The sequence below is a fragment of the Scyliorhinus canicula genome, chromosome 13 (genome assembly GCF_902713615.1).
Source record: "Scyliorhinus canicula chromosome 13, sScyCan1.1, whole genome shotgun sequence".
Classification (NCBI taxonomy): Eukaryota; Metazoa; Chordata; class Chondrichthyes; order Carcharhiniformes; family Scyliorhinidae; genus Scyliorhinus; species Scyliorhinus canicula.
Window position 1 is genome coordinate 25,169,846 of NC_052158.1, and position 21,998 is coordinate 25,191,843.

Here is a 21,998-nt window from a genome sequence, read left to right on the forward strand (position 1 = left end):
CTCATAGAGAAATTAACGTCTCCTCTTGTCTGCCTAAAATAGAATAATCCTGAATTTTAAATATTGACCACTTAGTTCTAAGTTACCCAAAGCATGATACATAAGAACGTAAGAACTAGGAGAAGGAGTAGGCCATCTGGTCCCTCGAGCATGCTCCGCTATTCAATGTGATCATGGCTGATCTTTTGTCCAGCCCGAACACCATAACCCTTTATTCTTCAAAAAACTATCTATCTTTCTCTTAAAACCATTTAATGAAGGGGACTGAACTGCTTCACTGGGCAATAAATTCAATAGATTCACAGCCCTTCGCATGAAGAAAAACTCCTCCCAAACTCAGACCTAAATCTGTGTCCCCTTATTTTGAGCCTAAGCACCCCAGTTCTGCTTACACCCGCCAGTGGAAACCACCTGCCCGCATTTATCCTACCTATTCCCTTCATAATTTTAAACGTTTCTATAAGATCCCCCCTCATCTTTCTAAATTCCAACGAGTGTAGTCCCAGTCTACTCAACCTCTCCTCTTAATCCAACCCCTTCAGTTCTGCGCTTAAGCTGGTGAATCTCCTCTGCACACCCTCCAGCGCCTGTACGTCATTTCTCAGGTAAGGAGACCAAAACAGAACACAATACTCCTGGTGTGGCCTCATTAACACCTTATACAATTGCAGAATAACCTCCCTAGTCTTAAACTCCATCCCTCTGGCAATGAAGGACAAAATTCAATTTGCCTTCTTAATCACCTGATGCACCTGTAAACCAACTTTTTCCAACTCATGCACGAGCGCACCCGGATCTGGACGCACAGCAGCATGTTTTAACATTTTATAATTTAATTAATAATTCATTTTGCTGTTATTCCACCCAAATAGATAACCTCACATTTGTCAACATTGTATTCCATCTGACAGACCCTAGCCCATTCACTGAACCTATCCAAATCCCTCTGCAGACTTCCAGTATCCTCTGAACTTTTTGCTTTACCAATCATCTTAGTGTCGTTTCCAAACTTGGACACATTGCCCTTAGTCCCCAAATCCAAATCAACTATGTGAATTGTGAACAATTGTGGGCCCAACACTGACCCTTGAGGGACACCACTGATTGCCAACAAGAGAAATACCCAATAACCCCCACTCTTTGCTTTCTATTTATTAACCAATCCTCTATCCATGCTACTACTTTACCCTTAATATCATGCACCTTTATCTTTTGCAGCAACCTTTTGTGTGGCACCTTGTCAAATGCTTTCTGGAAATCCAGATATTGCACATCCATTGGCTCCTCGTTATCTACCGCTCTTGTAATGTCCTCAAAAAATTCAACTAAATTAGTTATGTACGACCTGTCCTTTCTGAACCCATGCTGCGTCTGCCCAATGGACAATTTCCATCCATATGCCTCGCTATTTCTTCCTTGAAAATAGATTCCAGCATATTCCCTACTACCGAAGCTAAGCTCATTGGCCGATAATTATCCGCTTTCTGCCTACCTCCTTTTTTTTTTTATAAATGTTTTTATTCAGTTTTCGTATTTTATATTGAACAAATTACAAATTGTTAGGAGAGAGAAACAAAAAAAAAACAAACAAAAACAAACACGCAAAAATTAACATACATATTTACAGGTAAGCATCTTCGTAGTAGTAACTACGCCCCCCCCCCCCCCCCAACATGTTTATTTAGCTTGGTTTTGGGCCTTAGCTAGCCATCGAACCCCCCGTAACGAACCTGTAGCCCCCCCCCCCCTCCCGCTACCTTCCCCCGACTATTCTTCCTCTTGTACATTGGCCACAAATAGGTCCCGGAACAGTTGCATGAATGGCTCCCACGTTCTGTGGAAGCCGTCGTCCGACCCTCGGATGGCAAATTTGATTTTCTCCATTTGGAGAGATTCCGAGAGGTCGGACAGCCAGTCCGCAGCTCTGGGCGGTGCTGCTGACCGCCAGCCAAACAGGATTCTACGGCGGGCGATCAGGGAGGCAAAGGCAAGGGCATCCGCCCTCCTCCCCAGGAATAGATCTGGCTGTTCTGAAACCCCGAAGACCGCCACTATCGGGCATGGCTCCACCCTCACTCCCACCACTTTGGACATTACCTCGAAGAAGGCTGTCCAGTACTCCACGAGTCTGGGGCAAGACCAGAACATGTGGGCGTGGTTGGCCGGGCCTCTTTGGCACCGTTCACATCTGTCTTCCACCTCCGGGAAGAACCTACTCATACGGGTTCTAGTTAAGTGGGCTCTATGTACCACTTTTAGTTGCGTCAGGCTGAGCCTTGCGCACGTGGAGGTGGAGTTGACCCTATGCAGTGCTTCGCTCCAGAGTCCCCACCCGATCTCCATCCCCAGGTCGTCCTCCCATTTCCTCCTTGTTGCGTCCAGTACGGTGTCGTCCCTATCTACCAGTCGGTCATACATGTCACTACAGTTCCCTTTCTCTAGGATACTTGCGTCCAGTAGGTCTTCCAGTAGTGTCTGTCGTGGCGGTTGTGGGTACGTCCTTGTCTCCTTTCGTAGGAAGTTTTTGAGCTACAGGTACCGTAGCTCGTTCCCCCCAGCTAGCTGAAATTTCTCTGTCAGTTCGTCCAGTGTTGCGATCCTGTCGTCCGTGTATAGGTCCCTGACTGTCAGTGTCCCCCCGTCCTGCCTCCACCTTTTGAAGGTGGCGTCGGTCAGTGCTGGTTTGAACCTATGGTTGTTGCAGATGGGAGCCCTGTTCGACATTTTGGTCAGGCCAAGTTGCTGCCGCAGTTGGTTCCAGGATTGGAGGGTGGCTGTCACCACTGGGCTGCTGGAGTGTTTTTTGGGTGGGGATGGGAGTGCTGCCGTGGCGAGGGCCCGGAGGGAGGTTCCCATGCAGGAGGCCTCCTCCGCACGCACCCACTCAGCTTCTGGCTCCTGGATCCATCCCCTTACTCGCTCGGCTGTTGCTGCCCAGTGGTAGAATTGTAGATTCGGGAGGGCTAACCCTCCCCTGGTTTTTGTTTTTTGTAAGACCTTCTTTGGGATCCTAGCATTTTTACCCCCCCATACGAACGCCATGATGAGTTTGTCCAGCGCTTTGAAAAAGGCCTTGGGGATGTAGATCGGAATGGATCTAAACAGGAAGAGGAACCTGGGCAGTACGTTCATTTTGATCGTCTGAACTCTCCCCGCGAGGGAGAGCGGGAGTGTGTTCCATCTTTGCAGGTCCTTTTTAACTTCCTCCGTCAGGCTGGTGAGGTTCCATTTGTGGATCCCTTTCCAGTCATGGGCTATTTGGATCCCCAGGTAGCGGAATTTATGTCGGGCTTGTTTGAACCGCAGCCCCTTTAGTGCTGCCCCCCCCCCCCCTTGCGGGTGTAATGGGAAGATCTCACTTTTGCTCATGTTGAGTTTGTAGCCCGAGAAGGCTCCAAACTCTTTCAGGAGCGCGATGATTCCGTCCATGCTGCTTTGTGGGTCCGAGATATAGAGGAGCAGATCATCCGCATAGAGTGAGACTCTGTGCTCTCTACCTCCCCTTCGGATCCCCCTCCAATTTTTTGCTGCCCTGAGCGCGATTGCTAGCGGTTCGATTGCTAGTGCGAACAGCAGCGGGGACAGTGGGCATCCTTGTCTGGTGCCCCTGTGCAGCTGGAAGTATTGGGAGTTGGTATTGTTGGTCTGTACACTCGCCATGGGAGCGTTGTACAGGAGCTTTACCCAAGCGGTGAACCCTGTTCCAAGCCCGAACCGCTCCAGTACCTCTATGAGGTATATCCATTCGACTCTGTCGAAGGCCTTTTCTGCGTCCAGGGAGACGATCACCTCTTGTGTTCTCTCCCCGGAGGGGGTCATTATCACGTTCAGCAGGCGCCTGATGTTCGCGGTCAGCTGTCTACCTTTGACAAAGCCCGTCTGGTCCTCTGTGACCACCTCAGGTACACAGTCTTCTAGCCTTTTGGCTAGGATTTTGGCCAGTATTTTGGCGTCTGCATTCAGCAGAGATATGGGTCTGTATGACCCACATTCCGTTGGGTCTTTGTCTTTCTTAGGTATCAGCGAGATTGAGGCCTGTGCTAACGTGGGTGGCAACGTGCCCCTAGCTAGCGAGTCTGTGAACATCTCCCGCATGTGCGGGGCCAGCGCTGTCGCAAATTTTTTGTAGAAGTCCGCCGGGAATCCGTCCGGTCCCGGCGCCTTCCCCGCCTGCATGGAGCTAATGCTCTCCATGATCTCTCCCAGTGCTAGTGGTGCTTCCAGATCCCGTTTTCTGCCCTCTCCCACAACTGGTATGTTCAGTCCGTCAAGAAACCGGTTCATCCCAGCCTTCCCCGTTGGGGGCTCTGAGGTGTACAGCTCTTGGTAGAAGGCCTTGAAGGTTTTGTTAATCTTCTCTGGTTCTGTTTCCAACGTGCCTCTGGTATCTCTAATTTGCGCAATTTCTCTGCTGGCTGCCTGCTTTCTCAGCTGGTGGGCCAACAGGCGGCTGGCTTTGTCACCGTGTTCGTATAGGGCCCCGCGTGCCTGGCGGAGTTGGTGTACTGCTTTCCTGGTGGAGAGCAGGTCAAAGTTCCTTTGTAATTCTTTTCTCTCCGCCAGGAGTTCTACAGTCGGGGCCTCGGAGTATTTATGGTCTACCTCCAGTATGGAGTCGACCAGCTTCTGCCTAGCCACCCTTTCCTCCCTATCTCTTTGCGCTTTGTAGGCTATGATTTCCCCTCTTAGTACGGCCTTAAGCGCTTCCCAGAACGTGGAGGGTGAGACCTCCCCATTTTGGTTGATCTCAGTGTACTCCGCTATGGCCTGCGCTATCCTTTTGCTGAAGGCCTTGTCAGCTAGTAAGGCACCGTCCAACCTCCATTTGGGGCGCTGGGCCCTTCCCGTCTCTAGCCGCACATCCATGTAGTGTGGAGCGTGGTCTGATATCACAATTGCGGAGTATTCCACCTTGTCTATCTCTGGAAGCACCGTTTTCCCCACCACAAAGAAGTCAATTCTGGTGTACACGTTGTGTACTGGGGAGAAGAAAGAGAATTCTTTCTCCCCCGGGTGGGCGAATCTCCAGGGGTCTACTGCTCCCATCTGCTCCATATAGTGGCTGAGTTCCCTTGCCATGTTTGAGGTTTTCCCCGTTCTGGGGTTTGATCTGTCCGTCGTTGGGTCCTGTACACAGTTGAAGTCCCCCCCCCCATGATTAGTCGGTGCGTCGCTATGTCCGGGATTTCTGCCATGGTCTTTTGGATGAAGCTCGTGTCGTCCCAGTTGGGCGCGTACACGTTAACTAGAACTACCGGCGCCCCATCCAGGGCCCCGCTGACCATGACATACCGTCCCCCTGGGTCCGTAACCGTCTTTGTCGCCCTAAACATTGTCCTCTTGCCAATCAGGATCGCCACCCCCCTGCCCCTTGCCCCATAACAGGAATGATAGGTTTGTCCCACCCAGCCCTTTCTTACCCGCAGTTGGTCCTGCTCCCTCAAGTGCGTCTCTTGGAGGAAGACTATGTCGGCCCTCATGTTTCTAAGGTGGGTGAGGACTCTAGATCTCTTCACTGGGCCGTTAAGTCCCCTTACGTTCCAGGTGACTATTCTGGTGGGGGGCTTCTGCCCCCTTGCTCCTGTGGGGTTAACCATATTTGTCCGGTGGACGCGCCCCTGCCCTCTGGGGTTTCCCTATGTTAGGGGGCCGTCCAGGATGTCCACTATCACTGCTCTCCCCATGCGGTCGGGTCCCTGCGCTCCGGGGTTCCCCCTTGTCCCGGGGACACCCGCCATGGCCGTCCACTTTGTGTCCGCCACGCGGGTGGTCCCCTGCACTCCGGGGGGCCCCTTCACCCACAGACCGTACTGGGTGGGTGCTTGCAGCAGTTCCCTGTTTCGAGCCTTTGTCTGTGGCACTTTGTGGCCCTATTCCCTTACTGGCCTCTTTTGTCCCTTCGTCCCTGCGTTTCCCCTCCCTGGTCTCTCGCCCCCCGGGTGCCCCCCCCCGCTCTATCCCTTTCGGGGATACCCCTGTGTACCCCTCCATTGCCCCTCTCTCCCCCATTCCTGTCCCCATTTGCTCTCCCACCTTTGATGGGTGATCCCCCCCCCCTCCCCTGCCTGGCGCCTTCCCCCCTGTTGGGGGTGCGCTGCGGCCCTGCTCTGTTGTGCGCCCCCTTCGCTAGCTTTCCTGCTAGCACGGTGGCTCCCCTCTCGGAGGTTGCTGTCCCGCTTCCCCTCTCCCCTCTCCAGTACTCCCGTTCCCTCGTGCCGGGGCCTGGCCTCCCACCTGGAGCGGGCCCTAGGGCATTGGGTTGTTTTCCGTTCTGGGTGTTCCTGCCAGGGGGGAGGGGGCTGGCTTTGCCTCGCCCCTCCCCACCCCCCCCGTCGGCATGACGTGTCTCCTTGCCATGGGCCCCTCGTCCCTACTTCCCATGGCGTTTTTCCAGCCCGTGCTCCTCGACGAATCTATTCGCCTCGGCAGGGGCTGTAAAGAAATATTCCTTGTGTTGGTATGTGACCCAGAGTTTTGCTGGGTACAGCATACCAAAACGTACTTTGTTCTTATAGAGAGCTGCTTTCGCTCTGTTGAACTCCGCCCGTCTCTTAGCTATGTCCGCTCCAAAATCCTCGTAGATTCGGATGGTGTGCCCGTCCCAATTGCAGGCTCTATTCTCCTTGGCCCAGCGCAGGATTGTCTCCCTATCCCGGTACCGGTGCAGTCTGGCTATAACTGCTCTCGGTTTTTCCCCTTCCTTGGGCTTCGGGCGCAGTGACCGATGAGCTCTGTCCATTTCCGGTGGGGTGGGAAAAGTTTCCCGCCCCACTAAGGAGCCCAGCATCGCAGCCACGAATGTTGTGGGATTTCTACCCTCTATCCCCTCTGGCAGGCCCACTATCTTAATATTTTGCCTTCTCGAGCTGATCTCCTGGTCGTCTACCCTGCCCTTCAGGCTCCCCTGTGTTGCACTCAGTTTCACCATTCCCCTCTCCAGGGATATGACCCGGTCGCTCGCGTCAGTCGCTGCCTTCTCCAGCTCTTTAATGGTTGCCCCCTGGGCTTCCAGTACCTTCCCTTGGGCTTCCAGTATCTTCCCTTGGGCATCCACTTTCTTCTCCAATCTGGTCAGAACCTGCTGCACCCCTGACATGGCCCTGGTCACTGCTGCCTGTGCTGCGGCCTCTGCGTCTGCTTTTAACTCTGCCTTGAATGCCTGCAGCTGCTCCCTCACCACCTCGGCAAAGGCTTCCTTCCAATTCACGCCCCCCTCTAACCCCAGGGGAGAGGTTGCCCGCCCGTCCAGCTCTTCTGGATGCGGCGAAGCATCCTTCCCGCCGCTTCGCGTGTTGACACGTTCGCCCGAGCTGGCTTTCCCTTTGCCCAGTCTACTTCCGGTGCCCCCTTTCTCTTGGCTCCCTTCTGGCACTTTTTTCTCCCCCTTCCCCTTCATCTTTTCTTCTCTCCTTGTTCTTCTTTTTCCCCCTTTTCCGCACCCTATTTTTATTTTATTTATTATTATATATCTATATATGTATATATATATATATATATATATTTTTTTTTTTTTAAAATTTATTTCCCCTACCCCTTTTCTCTTTACCAGTTTTCTTTTGGGAAGAACAGAAATACAAGTCTCTTTTTTCTTTTGTCTTCTTTCCCCACTCAACCAGGAGAGAGAGTCCCTTTGTCTTTGCCACGTGGTGGTCACAGCAGTTGGGGGGGGGGAGGGGCGAGTGGCCCGGTGGTCGCTGCTGGTTGGGGGGGGGGCGGGTGGTCGCTGCTGGTTGGGGGGGGTGTCCCCGCTGCTGGCTGGGGGGGGGGGTTGTGTCCCCGCTGCTGGCTGGGGGGGGGGGTTGTGTCCCCGCTGCTGGCTGGGGGGGGGGGGGTTGTGTCCACGCTGCTGGCTGGGGGGGGGTCCCCGCTGCTGGCTGGGGGGGGGGGAAGAGAAGAGGGGCCGCCGCCGCCGCTCCGCTCCTGGCCCGCGTGGGGGGGGGGGGGGGAGAGAAGAGGGGCCGCCGCCGCCGCCGCACCGCTCCTGGCCCGCGTGGGGGGGGGGGGGGAGAGAAGAGGGGCCGCCGCCGCCGCACCGCTCCTGGCCCGCGGGGGGGGGGGGAGAGAGAGAAGAGGGGCCGCCGCCGCCGCACCGCTCCTGGCCCGCGTGGGGGGGGGGGAGAGAAGAGGGGCCGCCGCCGCCGCCGCACCGCTCCTGGCCCGCGTGGGGGGGGGGGGAGAGGGGATGGACCTGCTGCTGTTGGGCCCCCCTGTCGCCGCTCCGCTGCCGCTCCGGCTCTTCCGCTCCGGCTCCTCCGCTCCCGCTCCGGCTCCTCCGCTCCTCCGCTCCGGCTCCTCCGCTCCCGCTCTGGCTCCTCCGCTCCGGCTCCTCGGCTCCTCCGCTCCGGCTCCTCGGCTCCTCCGCTCCGGCTCCTCGGCTCCTCCGCTCCGGCTCCTCGGCTCCTCCGCTCCGGCTCCTCGGCTCCTCCGCTCCGGCTCCTCGGCTCCTCCGCTCCGGCTCCTCGGCTCCTCCGCTCCGACTCCTCGGCTCCGGCTCCTCGGCTCCCGCTCCGGCTCCTCTGCCGGCGCTCCTCCTCCGCCGTCCGGCCTGTCGGGGGGGGGGGTTGTTCTTCTTGTCTACCGCTTGCGGGAGCCCCTCTCCCTGCGACCTCCTCGCTCGCCGCCCGGAAGTCAAGTCCCTACCTCCTTTTTTAAACAATGGTGTCACGTTTGCTAATTTCCAATCCGCCGGTACCACCCCAGAGTCTACTGAATTTTGGTAAACGATCTCTAGTGCATTTGCAATTTCCTAGCCATCTATTTTAGCACTCTGGGATGCATTCCATCAGGGCCAGGAGACTTGTCTACCTTTCGCCCATTAGCTTGCCCATCGCTACCTCATTAGTGATAACAATCATCTCACTGTCCTCACCTGTCATAGCCACATTTCAATCAGTCACTGGCATGTTCTTTGTGTCTTCCACGGTGAAGACCGACCCAAAACACCTGTTCAGTTCCTCACTTATTTCATCATTGCCCATTATTAAATCGCCCTTCTCATCCTCTAAAGGACCAATACTTAAACTAGCCACTCATTTTTGTTTTATATATTGTAGAACCTTTTACTATCTCTTTTTATATTCTGAGCAAGTTTACACACATAATCTAACTTACTCTTCTTTATAGCTTTTTTAGTATCTTTCTGTTGCCCCTTAATGGTTTCCCAGTCCTCCAGTCTCCCACTAATGTTTGCCATTTGTATGCGTTTTCTTTCAATTTGATACTCTCCCTTATTTCCTTAGATATCCACGGTCGATTTTCCCTCTTTCTACCGTCCTTCTTTTTTGTTGGCATAAACGTTTGCTAAGCACTGTGAAAAATCGCTTGGAAGGTTCTCCACTGTTCCTAAACTGTTCCACCATAATGTCTTTGCTCCCAGTCTACCTTAGTTAGCTCATCTCTCATCCCATTGTAATCTCCTTTATTTAAGCATGAAACTCGAGTGTTTTACTTTACCTCACCCTCCATCTGTACTTTACATTCCACCATATTGTGATCGCTCCTTCCGAGAGGATCCCTAGCTATGAGATCATTACTCAATCCTGTGTCATTACACAGGAGCAGAGCTAGGACCGCTTGTTCCCGCGTAGGTACAATTACATCGCGGATACATTCTAGAAATGCCACCTGAAGGCTACCTTAACCGACCTGGTTAAACCAATCAACATGTAGATTTAAATCCCTCATGATAACTGCTGTACCATTTCTACATGCATCAGTTATTTCTTTGTTTAATGCCTGCCCCACCATAATGTCACTATTTGTTGGCCTATGGACTACACCGATCAGTGACTTTTTCACCTTACTATTCCTGATTTCCATCCAAATGGATTCAACCTTATCCTCCATAGCACCGATGTCATCCATTACTATTTCCCGGATGTCATCCTTAAATAACAGAGCAACACCACCTCCCTTATCATCCACTCTGTCCTTCCGAATAGTTTGATCCCCTCTGATATTTAACTCCCAGTCGTGACCATACTTTAACCATGTTTTAGTAATTGCCTCTAAATCATAGTCATTCACAATTATTTGCGAACTCAACTCATTCACCTTCTTCCGAATACTACGAGCGTTGAGGTAAATAACATTTATATTGACTTTTATGCCTCTGTTTTGAATCCCAACACCTTGATCAGTAACCTAAGTTATATTTCCTCTTAACTTCTCTCCTAGTTCTCCTTGTCCTTTAATCCATATCTTCATATAACAGCCTTCATGTGAGCCACGTCTGCACAGAACTTTCACTGTTTCAATCAATTCGCCTGTTCATCAAACTTCACCGAATCAAGCCTAGTCACTTCAACATGTCCACATATCCCAATTCACTCATTTCTGGTATTAAACTAATAATCCTGCTCTAAACTGATCCAAGGCATTTACAATATTTTTTGAAAAATAAGCTTCAGTTTCCTGTTCACCTGAAGCAGAAACCTCCCACTTCTATGTACAAAATGTCCTCCCCAATAAATGGTGACATCTTATTCGCTCAACATGCGTTCCAGCCTTTGAGAGCGTGCAGGATGGGGAATAGATGGAGTAAACAGTCAGAGACTTTTTCCCCGGGTGGAACACACCATTACAAGGGGACATAAATTTAAGATAAATGGTGGAAGATATAGAGGTGATGTCAGAGGGAGGTTCTTTACCCAGAGAGTAGTGGGGGCATGGAATGCACTGCCTGTGGAAATAGTTGAGTCGGAAACGTTAGGGACCTTCAAGCGGCTATTGGATAGGTACATGGATTAGGGTAGAATAATGGAGTGTAGGTTAACTTCTTAAGGGCAGCACGGTAGCATTGTAGATAGCACAATTGCTTCACAGCTACAGGGTCCCAAGTTGGATTTCGACTTGGGTCACTGTCTGGGTGGAGTCTGCACATCTTCCCTTTGACTGTGTGGGTTTCCTCCGGGTACTCCGGTTTCCTCCCACAGTCCAAAGATCTGCAGGTTGGGTGGATTGGTCATGAAAAATTGTCCAAAATTCAATGATTAACCTAGGACAAAAGTTCGGCGCAACATCGTGGGCCGAAGGGCCTGTTCTGTGCTGAATTTCTCTATTTCTATCTCTATCTCTCTCCATCTGCACTCCGAGATCCTCCGAAACGCCAAATATTGCCACCATTGGAACAGCTTTACGCCGAGAATCATTGACATTGTTTCTGAGAAGATTTTCCGAATCCCTCCATCTTCGGATATACCATGAATTTGTGGAGGTGATTCGCTTGCCGCCCTGCATAGCTCACGTGTCGATTCTTTACTCCGGGAAATAACGGACTCATCTTAAACACCGTCAACGGCGTATGCACACCGTTAAACTGTAGGAGCCTCTGCCTCGCACATGATTAATGATCGTGACGACGATTTTACCATCGCATTGCTTCACTCCAGCGCCAACAAATCCCTCGCCCAAGCTCTTCCTCCGACTTCTGCCTTACATACTCCACTGAAGATCTCTCATCCATCAGCTCCCCATATATAATGTCAATTTTACCCTCCCCGATCCATGCCTTAAGTTCACCCACCTTATTCCGATATAATTGTATGTTGTAGCACCGGGGATGGCTACTCAGAAAACAAGACCAGCCCGTTCCTCAGATATTATCTAATTTGCAGAGAGTGAAACTAACTTCCCTTTGGAACTTGTTCTTCACCTCCAAATCCTGTAACTCAGCATACCTCCGCGCTGCAGAAAGGTCCGTGAGAGATTCTAACCTCGCTTGCTCCCACGGCCTGAATATCGAATCCAGTCCTGCCCAAATAAAGCTATGATTACCACAAATAGGCGCGCCCAATGGCAAGCCCCCAATTCCAAAGTGTTGTCGGCACTGTTTTACACCCTCAACGTTGAAACTCTAACTAGGTTCGTGTGGTACCTGGCTGGCGAGACCGAAAAAGGCACCTGAAATAAAGTTCTCAAACACAATCCTCTGCACGAGCCCTCATCCAGTCGTCGCCACACCGATTTTCAATCCACCACACATTTCCTAACTTTTGCGACCTTTACGGCCCCGGAATAGTTCAGCAAGTTTTGGAATGTTGCTTCCCTTCACCGTACATCCCTCTCCAAGAACACTAGTCTTTCCCGAGGTACCTTCCACGCCCATATAAACTCCGAGTTAATTTCATTGTCATTTCTAAAAAAGGATTTCGGCATAGACCCTTTGGACTATTTCAGCTAACGACAACGGCAACATTCTACACCTTTTAAAATCTTCCTTCATTCTCTTCAGCATATTTGTCAAGTTTAAATTTTCCAGCTGGGCCCACCTCTGCGCTACCTCGATTGCAGATATCGAAATCTAGCACCGACTGATTCAAATGGCTGCCTCCCCAAACACCTTCGCCGCCCGTCCTCACTCGTTGAGCGAATATACCACAGTCCATGCTGAATTAATATCCAGAACAATACCCTTTTCCCGTAATATTCCCATAATCGTATCAAAGCTGTTTATAGGGATCTAGATATACAGCAAGATATCTTCTGCGTCCAGGAACAATCGATGCTTCATTCCCCTCTCCCAATACTCATCCAGCTCACCCCCAGCCGCCTCCTATTCCCACCCCGGAAGCATGAGTCACTGCGAACGGTGCAATAGCAAAAGCAAAGAGCAACGGGATAGCGGGGACCACTGTCTCATCCCCTGCTCTGTGCCAAAATATTTCAAACTAACATTAATAGTCCGGACACGCACCTTAGCATCCAAATACAGCAACGTCACCCAATCTACAAATCGCTGACCAAAATCAAAACCGTCCAAGCATCTTGAATACAGACAGACATTGGACCTGGTCGAACACTCTTTCCAGATCAATTGACACGGCTTCCTCCATTTCCTGCGCCCCCTGCCCAAATTTATAACAAAATTTAATAATCTCTGGAAATTAGCCCCAAAAAACCCCTCTTGGTCCTCCCAAATCATCCCCAGCACACAGTCATTTATTTGAGCTGGCAGTACCTTCGGCAATGATGATTCAGCATGCTACGTTTTATTGGTCAGAATATTGAATCCAGCACGTGGGATGTTTAATGAAGTTGTACAAGACATTGGGAAGACCACACATGGAATGACTGTTCAGTACTGGTCACCCTATTACCGGAAGGGTATTGTTAAATTAGAAAGAGTGCAGGAGAGAGTTACGGACTTGCTACAAGGGGTTGATGACCTGAGTTATAAAGAGAGGCAGCATTGGCTGCGACAATTTTCCCTGGAGCTTTGAACGCTTAGGTGTTACCTTTCAAAGGTCTATAAAATAATGAGGAGCATCGTAAGGTCGATAGTCAAAATCTTTTCCAAAAGATAGAGGTGTCTAGAACAAGAAGGGATAGGTTTAAGGTGAGAGATAGAGATACAAAAGGGAAGGGATTTTGTTTCACACAGAGGGTGGTGAGCATCTGGAACGAGCTGCCCGAGGCAATGGTAGAGGCAGGAAAAATGTTTTCCTTTATAAAAAACTTAGTGAGTTACATGCACAGGTCGTACAGACGGAACGGGCCAAATGCGGGCAAGTGGGACGAGTTCAGTGATAGAAACTGTGCGGCATGGACAAACTGGGCCGAAGCTCCTGTTTCCATGCTGTGAATATCTCGGACTCTATCACATTGCTCCACGTCATTGTTCTTTATTTTCAAATGGGCGAAATGGAAGACAGATACATCTCGACGAAGAAATCCGTACCAAACCTCTTATAAAAAGCGCTCCACTCCAGGGCCTTCCCAAGATGGACGCCGCCATCTCCCTTTTTCATTGTGAGATTCCTCCAGGTGCTCCGCTTTTTTCCCACATGTTCTGAAAGAAGTGTTGTTAGGTAATTTTGACATTTGGAATTCCCCCTCCATGTACCCGAAAAGGTGTCGAAAGGTGGCCACTGGGCGATTTTCACATAAACGGCATTGCAGTGTTAACGAAAGACTGCTTTTGCCACCAATAAGGATTATTATTAAAAAAACCACGATTATGGTGAACGAACTGCACAACAGCAAATCCATCGACGTCAGCAAACCACTCCCCAGGCCCTCCCCAAACCCAGCGCCAAGCAGCTCGCCAATGCAAACCCACGCCCCTCCCTCGCCAGCCACAAACAGAGAACCATCCCGACCAAACCACCACTTCTCCATCCACAAATCTAAGCTCCACCCTCCCACTTCGCTCAGTTACCTAGTCAACCTTCTAGCGTGGTGACCACACACGAGGCAATCGCCATTACCATCGTAATGCTTTCCTCCTGGCATTCTGACAAGTCCAGCCCCGCTGCCCTCCCTAGTTGCTCAGACTACACTTCTCTTTCTCCCCTGACCCACACAAAACAACGAATGACTGCCATTTTAAAAAATGAATAAAACAACTCCCACCGTTGAGAGGGTAAAGTAATACACGACATATTCAATTTAACAAATATAAGTCGTAACTACCAAAACAGAGTGCATAAAGCGCAATCAGCAATCATTGAAACCCGCATAAACGCAAACAATTCATCCACAGGTGTAACCACCCAAATTCCAATTTGCTCGTAGGTCCCCAAATCCATGCTCTCTAATAAACTGATTCGCCTCTTACGCTCTCAAGATAATGCTCACGATCCTACAACGTGACCCACAAATGAGTAGGAAACTACACCCCGACCCTCACGTTGTTCCTGAATGGCCGGTTTGACCCCATTGACCATGGCGTCGCTTCGCTAATTACCTTCCCAGATCCTAATAAATATACACCGCATGGCCCTCCGAGGTGCATTCTCTTGTCTCCATTGTCCTCCGCAGTATCTGGTCCTTATCCAGATAGTGAAGCAACCGCACAATGTTCACCCTCAGTGGTTTTCAATTTTTGGCTGCCTCAGCGATTGAGTACCTAATTCATTTCAGGGGATCTGTAGAAGGTTCCTGCCGCAACACCTTCTCAAACACCATTACCACATAGGCTGTGGCCTGCGCTCACCAGATCCCCTCAGGAAATCCATGGACGTTGAGATTCGATCTGATGAAGTGATAATGCACCTGAGCTTCTTCCGGTCCTCCCCAACCAACACTATCTCCACCTCAAGTGAGGCCAACCGATTTCATGATAAGCTATCGACTCATCTACCTTCTCGGGCGACGTATTCTGTGCCTCGAACCTTTGCTCCACTCTTTATGATTTCCCGACTACTCTCCTTTATTTGCTTCATTCCTGTTTTTTTGTAAGTCCTATGCTTTCCCTAACGAAGGCGAATTCTGAGTTCTCAATACTCCTATACAATTATCACCCTTCACAGAGATTCAAGAGCAAAAGAAACTCGACGGTAAGGTTGAAGAACGGACCGGTTTAGAAAAGTTTCAGGGTATTTTTACATTATTGGAAGAAAATACACTTGCATTTTCTCGATCTTGATTGGACCAGGAGATTGTACACTTTGATCACTTTTCCGCACGGTGGAATCCACCGGATTGGAATAAACAACAGACATCATCCAATCGCATTGGAAGCACAACGACTACATTGCCGTATCATTAAAAGAGCTTTCAGGCCTGGACAGCCCTGTAAATCTCATTTGTGTAGGAGCATATAAATTTGCAGCAAGGGTACGAAAGGTAGACTTTGGTGGATGCTCTTCCATTTAATAAGATCATGGCTGATTTGAGACGAACTCCACGTCTACGTCCCAAGCCTTCCACGGCCTTCATTCTTGAGAATATGGGTTGGATTCTCCAGTTCCCTGTCGCGTGTTCTCGCCGGCGTGACGTTCTATGGCAGTGGGATAAACTGGGATTTCGCCATTGAACCCACCTATGCCACCGGGAAACCGTGGGCAGGGGTGCAAGGCCAGCAATAAAAGTGAATTGTGAACGGCCGGAGAATTTGACGTCGCTCTAACTTGACTTCGAACCTACCCAAAGACTCTGCCTTTACTGCCTTTGGGAGGAATGGAGTTCCAAATGCTGAATGCCCTTTTATAGAGACTAAATCATTCTCGTATCCGGTTAATACGGGCGAACCCTTCAATTTAAACGTTATACCCTAGTTCTAGATTCTCCCAACTGCATCAGTATCCTCTCCATATTTGCCGTGCACAGACCCAAAGACTCGTGTCAGTCTCCGTCAAGTTGCCAAGCTCTCTTCTGTACTCCAATATTTATTGAAAAGAAAACCCGTTCAATCCGGATATCAGCCAGTTACCCCTTCTCTCAACTTCTTCGAACGCAATTATATCCCTTCTTAAAAATATGACTAACACTGTACGCATTACTCCAGTTGTTGTGCCATCAGTTGCGTGTACAACTGAAGCACAATCGCCCTATTCTGTGCCTATTTGCATTCGCAATTAATGATAACATTCTTCTGGCTTTCTTAGTTAATTGCTCCCCTTTTACTCGACGTGCCTGACTCGTCTATTAGGATACATCCATCCATCTGAATCTTAGAATTTTCACAATTAGATAATATATTTCTCATTTGCATCCTTGGGCCAAAATTGACAATCTCACAGTTTGAAAAGTTTTATCTATTTTCGAGATGGTTTCCCAATCGCTTGATCTATCTAACTTTGCTTTCTCCTCTTCACAACTTCCTTTCCTGCCTGCCATTCTAACATCAGGTACTTTGGCACCAACAGCTCCTGTCCTTTATCCAAGTAATTTGCGTCAATTGTGAGCAGTTGAGGACATGCACTGATCCACGTCCCACAGCACTGACTCCATGTCTTTGCCAACGTTTTGCCAATTAGATTAGATTAAAGATTAGATTAAAAGTACAGCACAGAACAGGCCCTTCGGCCCTCGATGCTGTGCCGAGCAATGATCGATCTACTGAAACCCACGTATCCACCCTATACCAGTAACCCAACAACCCGAGCCCCTTAACCTTACTTTTTAGGACACGACGGGCAATTTAGCATGGCCAATCTACCTAACCCGCACATCTTTGGACTGTGGCAGGAAACCGGAGCACCCGGAGGAAACCCACGCACACACGGGGAGGACGTGCAGACTCCGCACAGACAGTGACCCAGCCGGGAACCGAACCTGAGACCCTGGAGCTGTGAAGCATTTATGCTAACCACCATGCTACCGTGCTGCCCGTGAATACTGGCTCGATATTCCTTTTTTAACTTGTAACTAGGGAATACATTATCAAAAGCTATGCGTTCTCGCTTTACGTGTATCCCAAACGTGAACAATAAAATATTCCCTTGAAAAGTATGAAACGTGATGGGTTATTTGGTATTTTGATCTCGATCAAAGATTTCCTCGGATTGACCGCATGTTTGATTCACTAGTAATACATGTAAAACAAATTGAAATTCAAGCGCTAAATTACCAAATCTATGGAGATGTGGAGACATTGTACATGACTCCATGAATATTTTGAAATGATTTTGCTGTTTAATCATGTAGATAAAACGAAAGATGACAACAAGACTGGTAAACGATATCGTAATGTTTCCACTCTCTAATAGTTGAAAGCGTCTAGATTTTTAAAAATATAGGGCGAAGGTAGAAGAACAATTAATCCCATATAGACACCAGAAAACGTTATTTCTAAATGCCCAGTAATTTCAGAGAAACTGTTAACTGTCTTGGATTAAAGCTATTTTGCTGCCATCCAATTGAGAACAAGACGGGTACAAATTCACAGAACCCGTGAGCATAATAAATGATTTAATTTCCGAACATCTTTCGTTCACAACATTCAGCCACATTTGATTTCGGCTGATTACATTGACAATATGCTTCTTTGTTGAAAAACCATCCTTGTGCAGCCGTGTTTTGTATTCAAAAGATATAATAAGGAAACTTGTTAACTGTCGCACAATTTACCCCACATTGCTGTGTTACACCTTGAAAACCGCTGCAATAGTACGATTGAATGCGAGGCAATTGCTTCGTCAGGTTTACCCTCTCTTGCAATAAGCGATTGGCATTTTTAATAATAATAATCGCTTATTGTCGCAAGTAGGCTTCAACGAAGGTCTGTGAAAAGCCCCTAATCGATACATTCCGGCGCCTGGGGGGGGGGGGGGGCGGCTGCTCGCAACTGCGAAGACTCCGGGGCTCGACACCCGACCAAAGCTGTGTCAGCCTCAGTAGGGAACATCGCATGTGCTCCCTTGATCATGATTGTTCCTTAGCTCGTGCGTTGTGGTGTGAACCCATTTGGAAGCATAACATCCGTCGAACGATAAATACAATTTCAAATCCTTTGGAGACCATCACCATTTTAAGGCTGGACAAGACGCTGTGGGACGATTCTGATTAATCAACCCTTAAATGTTGAACAATGTGTCCCGTGGATTTGACGGTCGTTGTTCTTCCTGTATATACCTTACCCATTTAACGAGTCTGGGAACCTGTATGAAGAGACGCAGGGCGGCATGCAAAAGTTCTTCCCAGTCAACAAAATGCATGCTTGAGCTTTGAAATAAACACCCGGTAGCTCAGGGGCAGGCAAGCGTCCCACAACAACTCCAGATCCTTAAGTATGAACCTGTCTTGAAAGTTTACAAAATATTCTATGGAGGCAGTGTCGACCTAATATAAAATCAGGCTGATATATTACGTTCCGACTGAGAATATGGCCCAGATAAAACATTCTTAGCTGCAACATTAAGTAGGCACAAATAAACGTCATGATATGCAACATCTATTCTTTGAATCCTAGGTATTTTGATTTGCAAAAGTAATTTTGGAGCGGTGGTGAAGAATCGGGAGATATGTCAGAGAACTAGCGTCCTACCCACTCTCATTCGAAGCTCGCGTTCAATTTGATGATCTACCTCCCTGACAGAAATTCAGATCAATTGATGTTACGATGCTGAAGTACATTATGCGATTCAGGCAGGGTTTCCTATGGATAGATTTGCACCCAGGGTTCACAGCAGTGGCCTATTATGCAGCTTTGCTGTCAACATTAGCTTGTACAAAAGGAGAAACACAGATCGGGGACACGCCTGATGAACCCTCCTGCTGTCTGGCTGGGAAGTGATATTTGAATCAATTCAGTCGGTGAGCAATTATGTTGATTATCTTCGAAAATTATGCAAAAACAGTCCCCACTAGTTACAGCAAATGCCAAGCTTCATTTTCTGTCTTCGACCATATAATTCAAACACCCAGATTTGATAAGATTTTCATTCACACTTTCAGACCTGATGCACCTGTCTAAGGAACTCAAATATACTGGTGAGGATAAATAGTCAAACTGTTTAATTTTCGTGTCCGCATTGCAAATGCAATATTACAAGTCGTCTGGCCGCTGCAATACATTGTGGTGAAGGGACATTTAAAAAATGCCATACTGCCAGCTACGTAAATATCACTGAGGTTGAAAATTACAACAAGCTATCGCAGTTTTTGAAAAAAAAAATCATTAACATTCTCATGCCATATTCAGTGCCGCATCAAATACTACTAATTGGACTCACGACTAAAATCCCAAAATGGAAAGAAAGACGTTCCTATTAATTTGTTGGAATAATATTTGGTGGTCTCCGGGTGCGGTGGGAGGCATCACATAGAATTTACTTTTGCTACATGCCGCATCTTCTGCCTGGCATTAGTTGCATGACCTACATTAATTCCGCATGCGTCGTTCTGCGTATTCTTTGTTCCACCCATGTCCATTGGCATCATTGGCGTCAAACATTTGCCAGAGCAATAATCTACAAAGTTCTTCTTCCCCCACTTGTGTACAATTTATTTAATTGTACAATTGCTGAAACTCCTGTCCCATTCAACCTAGCAAGTTATGATGTGAGAAGTGCTACAGCACTTGAGAACATAGGTGATCATACATTGGCCTGTGCCAAAGCACACACCAAGTGGATGAGAAATCATAAATTGGTCATTGAAAATAGCTCTATTGGCTCGTAATTTGCTTAGGGGCTGGTTTGGCACAGTGGGATAAACACCTGGCTTGTGCTGCAGAACAAGGCCATGCGGCTTCAATTCCCGGACCAGACTCCCAGAACAGGGGCCGGAATGTGGCGACCAGGGGCTTTTCACAGTAACTTCGTTAAAGCCTACATATGACAGAAGCTATTATTATTTATTATTATTACTTCAAATTTCGGAAAGGCAACAAGCATAATTAAGGACCCCACGCACCCCGGACAGACTCACTTTCACCTTCTTCCGCCAGGAATAATATACAAAGTTTGAGTCACGTACCAGCCGATTCAAGAACAGCTTCTTCCATGTTGCCATCAGACATTTGAATCGGCCCACCTCGTATTAAGTTGATATTTTCTCTGCACCCCAGCCATGACGGTAACATTACATTCTTCAGCCTCCTTCTGTCCTTATGTACGTTATGTATTGTCTGTATAACATGCAAGAAACAATACGTTTCACTGTATACTAATAAATGTGACAATAATAAATCATATCAAATCAAAATCAAAGCTGGTTTGTATGCATATGATCAGATAAAGCGTAAGGCGTGATACATCGAAACGAAGTTGGACTGAATGATGCCATGTTCCATTGTGAGTCCATGGTCATTCCCTGCAAAACATGTCAATGGACAGAACGCAAAAGGAATCTGTTCAAAAATCGATAATACTGTACATCATTGTTACCTTTTCTGTTCTACAACGTGGGCACATTTCTAGTCGAAGGATAAAGATTAAAAAGTAAAATAGGACGTTTGCGTATTTGGTAAAAGTGAAACGAAGCATGACATATACGTGCACTTCTACCGCTCTTTTCGTTACCCAAAGCAACTGGCAGACATCCAGCCATGCCCGCAATATGTCAATGATTCGCAATATGAATTAAATATGTGAACGATTCCATTCAATTCACGTAATTGTTGACTGCGTCGTGAAAATGAACAAATAAAAATTTAACTCACCTAAACTGAGCAATCGTGCATGGCGTCGGCCTAGAATCTAAGACCAGAACTAGATCTCACATTTCATCTGTGAAATGCAACTAAACCTCAGAACTGTGGTTGTTTGTTATGCTTGATAGAATGCTTCATGCTTTGGAGAGAAGGATAAACTTACGAACTTATGACTACGAGACGAGTGTTTTGTCACCGATCCATACTTCGTCGGCATCTAAACGAAGGAAATGAGGTATTGAAAAAAACAATTGGCATGATTGCTAATATATTATTGTCAACAGGTAAATAGTTACAGTTAACAGCTGTACTAACGGACCTTTCCATTGCATTCAGAGCTCCAATTGGGAGAAAAATAAATTAAATATAAATTCCTGATCTTATTCAGTCTGGACGGATGTTATACTTGCTTCACTTTGGAAACAATCGGTGATTCTAAAACTATCTGCCTACAGCTGACCAACTTCTGAAGCTGAAGGAAAGCGGTAAGGTCATAACGAAGACACCAATTCGAGTTACTTATACTTGCATTGTACTCACAATTATACAAATTCCAAATCGGATTTGGGGAAAGCAAGACAACAACGACGTACAATTTAGAATAATTAAATGGTTCTAATGTTTCGTAGATCTTGAACAACGTAAGACATTCGATGGTAAGTATAAAGAAGGTATGAGTTTAGAAAACGCTCAGTATGTATTTTTAATTTTGGAACAAAAACCATTAGCATTTTTTAACACTGATCGACCATGAGATTTACTATTTTCATCTATGATCATCGCCGTGGCATCTACTGGCCTGGAATAAAACAGAAAGTTTATTTCAGTCCAAGGGACAGAAATTTCATTACCTTTCATAAAAAATATAGCTCAGTATCATTTCCTCCGAGAACAGTTGCACATAATTTATATACAGAGGTGCAAACTAGGAGTAGGACTAGCCCACTCGGACATTCGACCATGCACCACCATTCGATAAGGTCATGGCTGATCCCGGTTCGAAACTCCCGCCCTGATATACTTTCACCAACTTCGTTGTTGGAAATCTGTGTACTTCTGCCTTGAAAACATCGAAAGACTCTGCCTCCACCGAAATGTTGACGAATGGACCCTGAAAGGCTCAATGGACACGCTCATAGAGAAATTAATGTCTCCTCTTGTCTGCCTAAAATAGAATAAT

The 21,998-nt window shown here is 47.9% G+C and overlaps 1 protein-coding gene across 1 annotated transcript in view; it reads left to right on the forward strand.

The window, feature by feature from the left end:
* The window catches only part of LOC119976764 (spindle pole body component 110-like), a 546,263-nt gene that overhangs the window by 426,983 nt on the left and 97,282 nt on the right, over positions 1-21,998 (forward strand). The window contains exons 53-57 of the mRNA XM_038817508.1: positions 15,252-15,278; positions 17,371-17,397; positions 19,120-19,155; positions 21,274-21,303; positions 21,448-21,474. Of these exons, the coding sequence (XP_038673436.1) occupies positions 15,252-15,278; positions 17,371-17,397; positions 19,120-19,155; positions 21,274-21,303; positions 21,448-21,474 (147 nt within the window). The remainder of the gene's footprint in view (positions 1-15,251; positions 15,279-17,370; positions 17,398-19,119; positions 19,156-21,273; positions 21,304-21,447; positions 21,475-21,998) is intronic.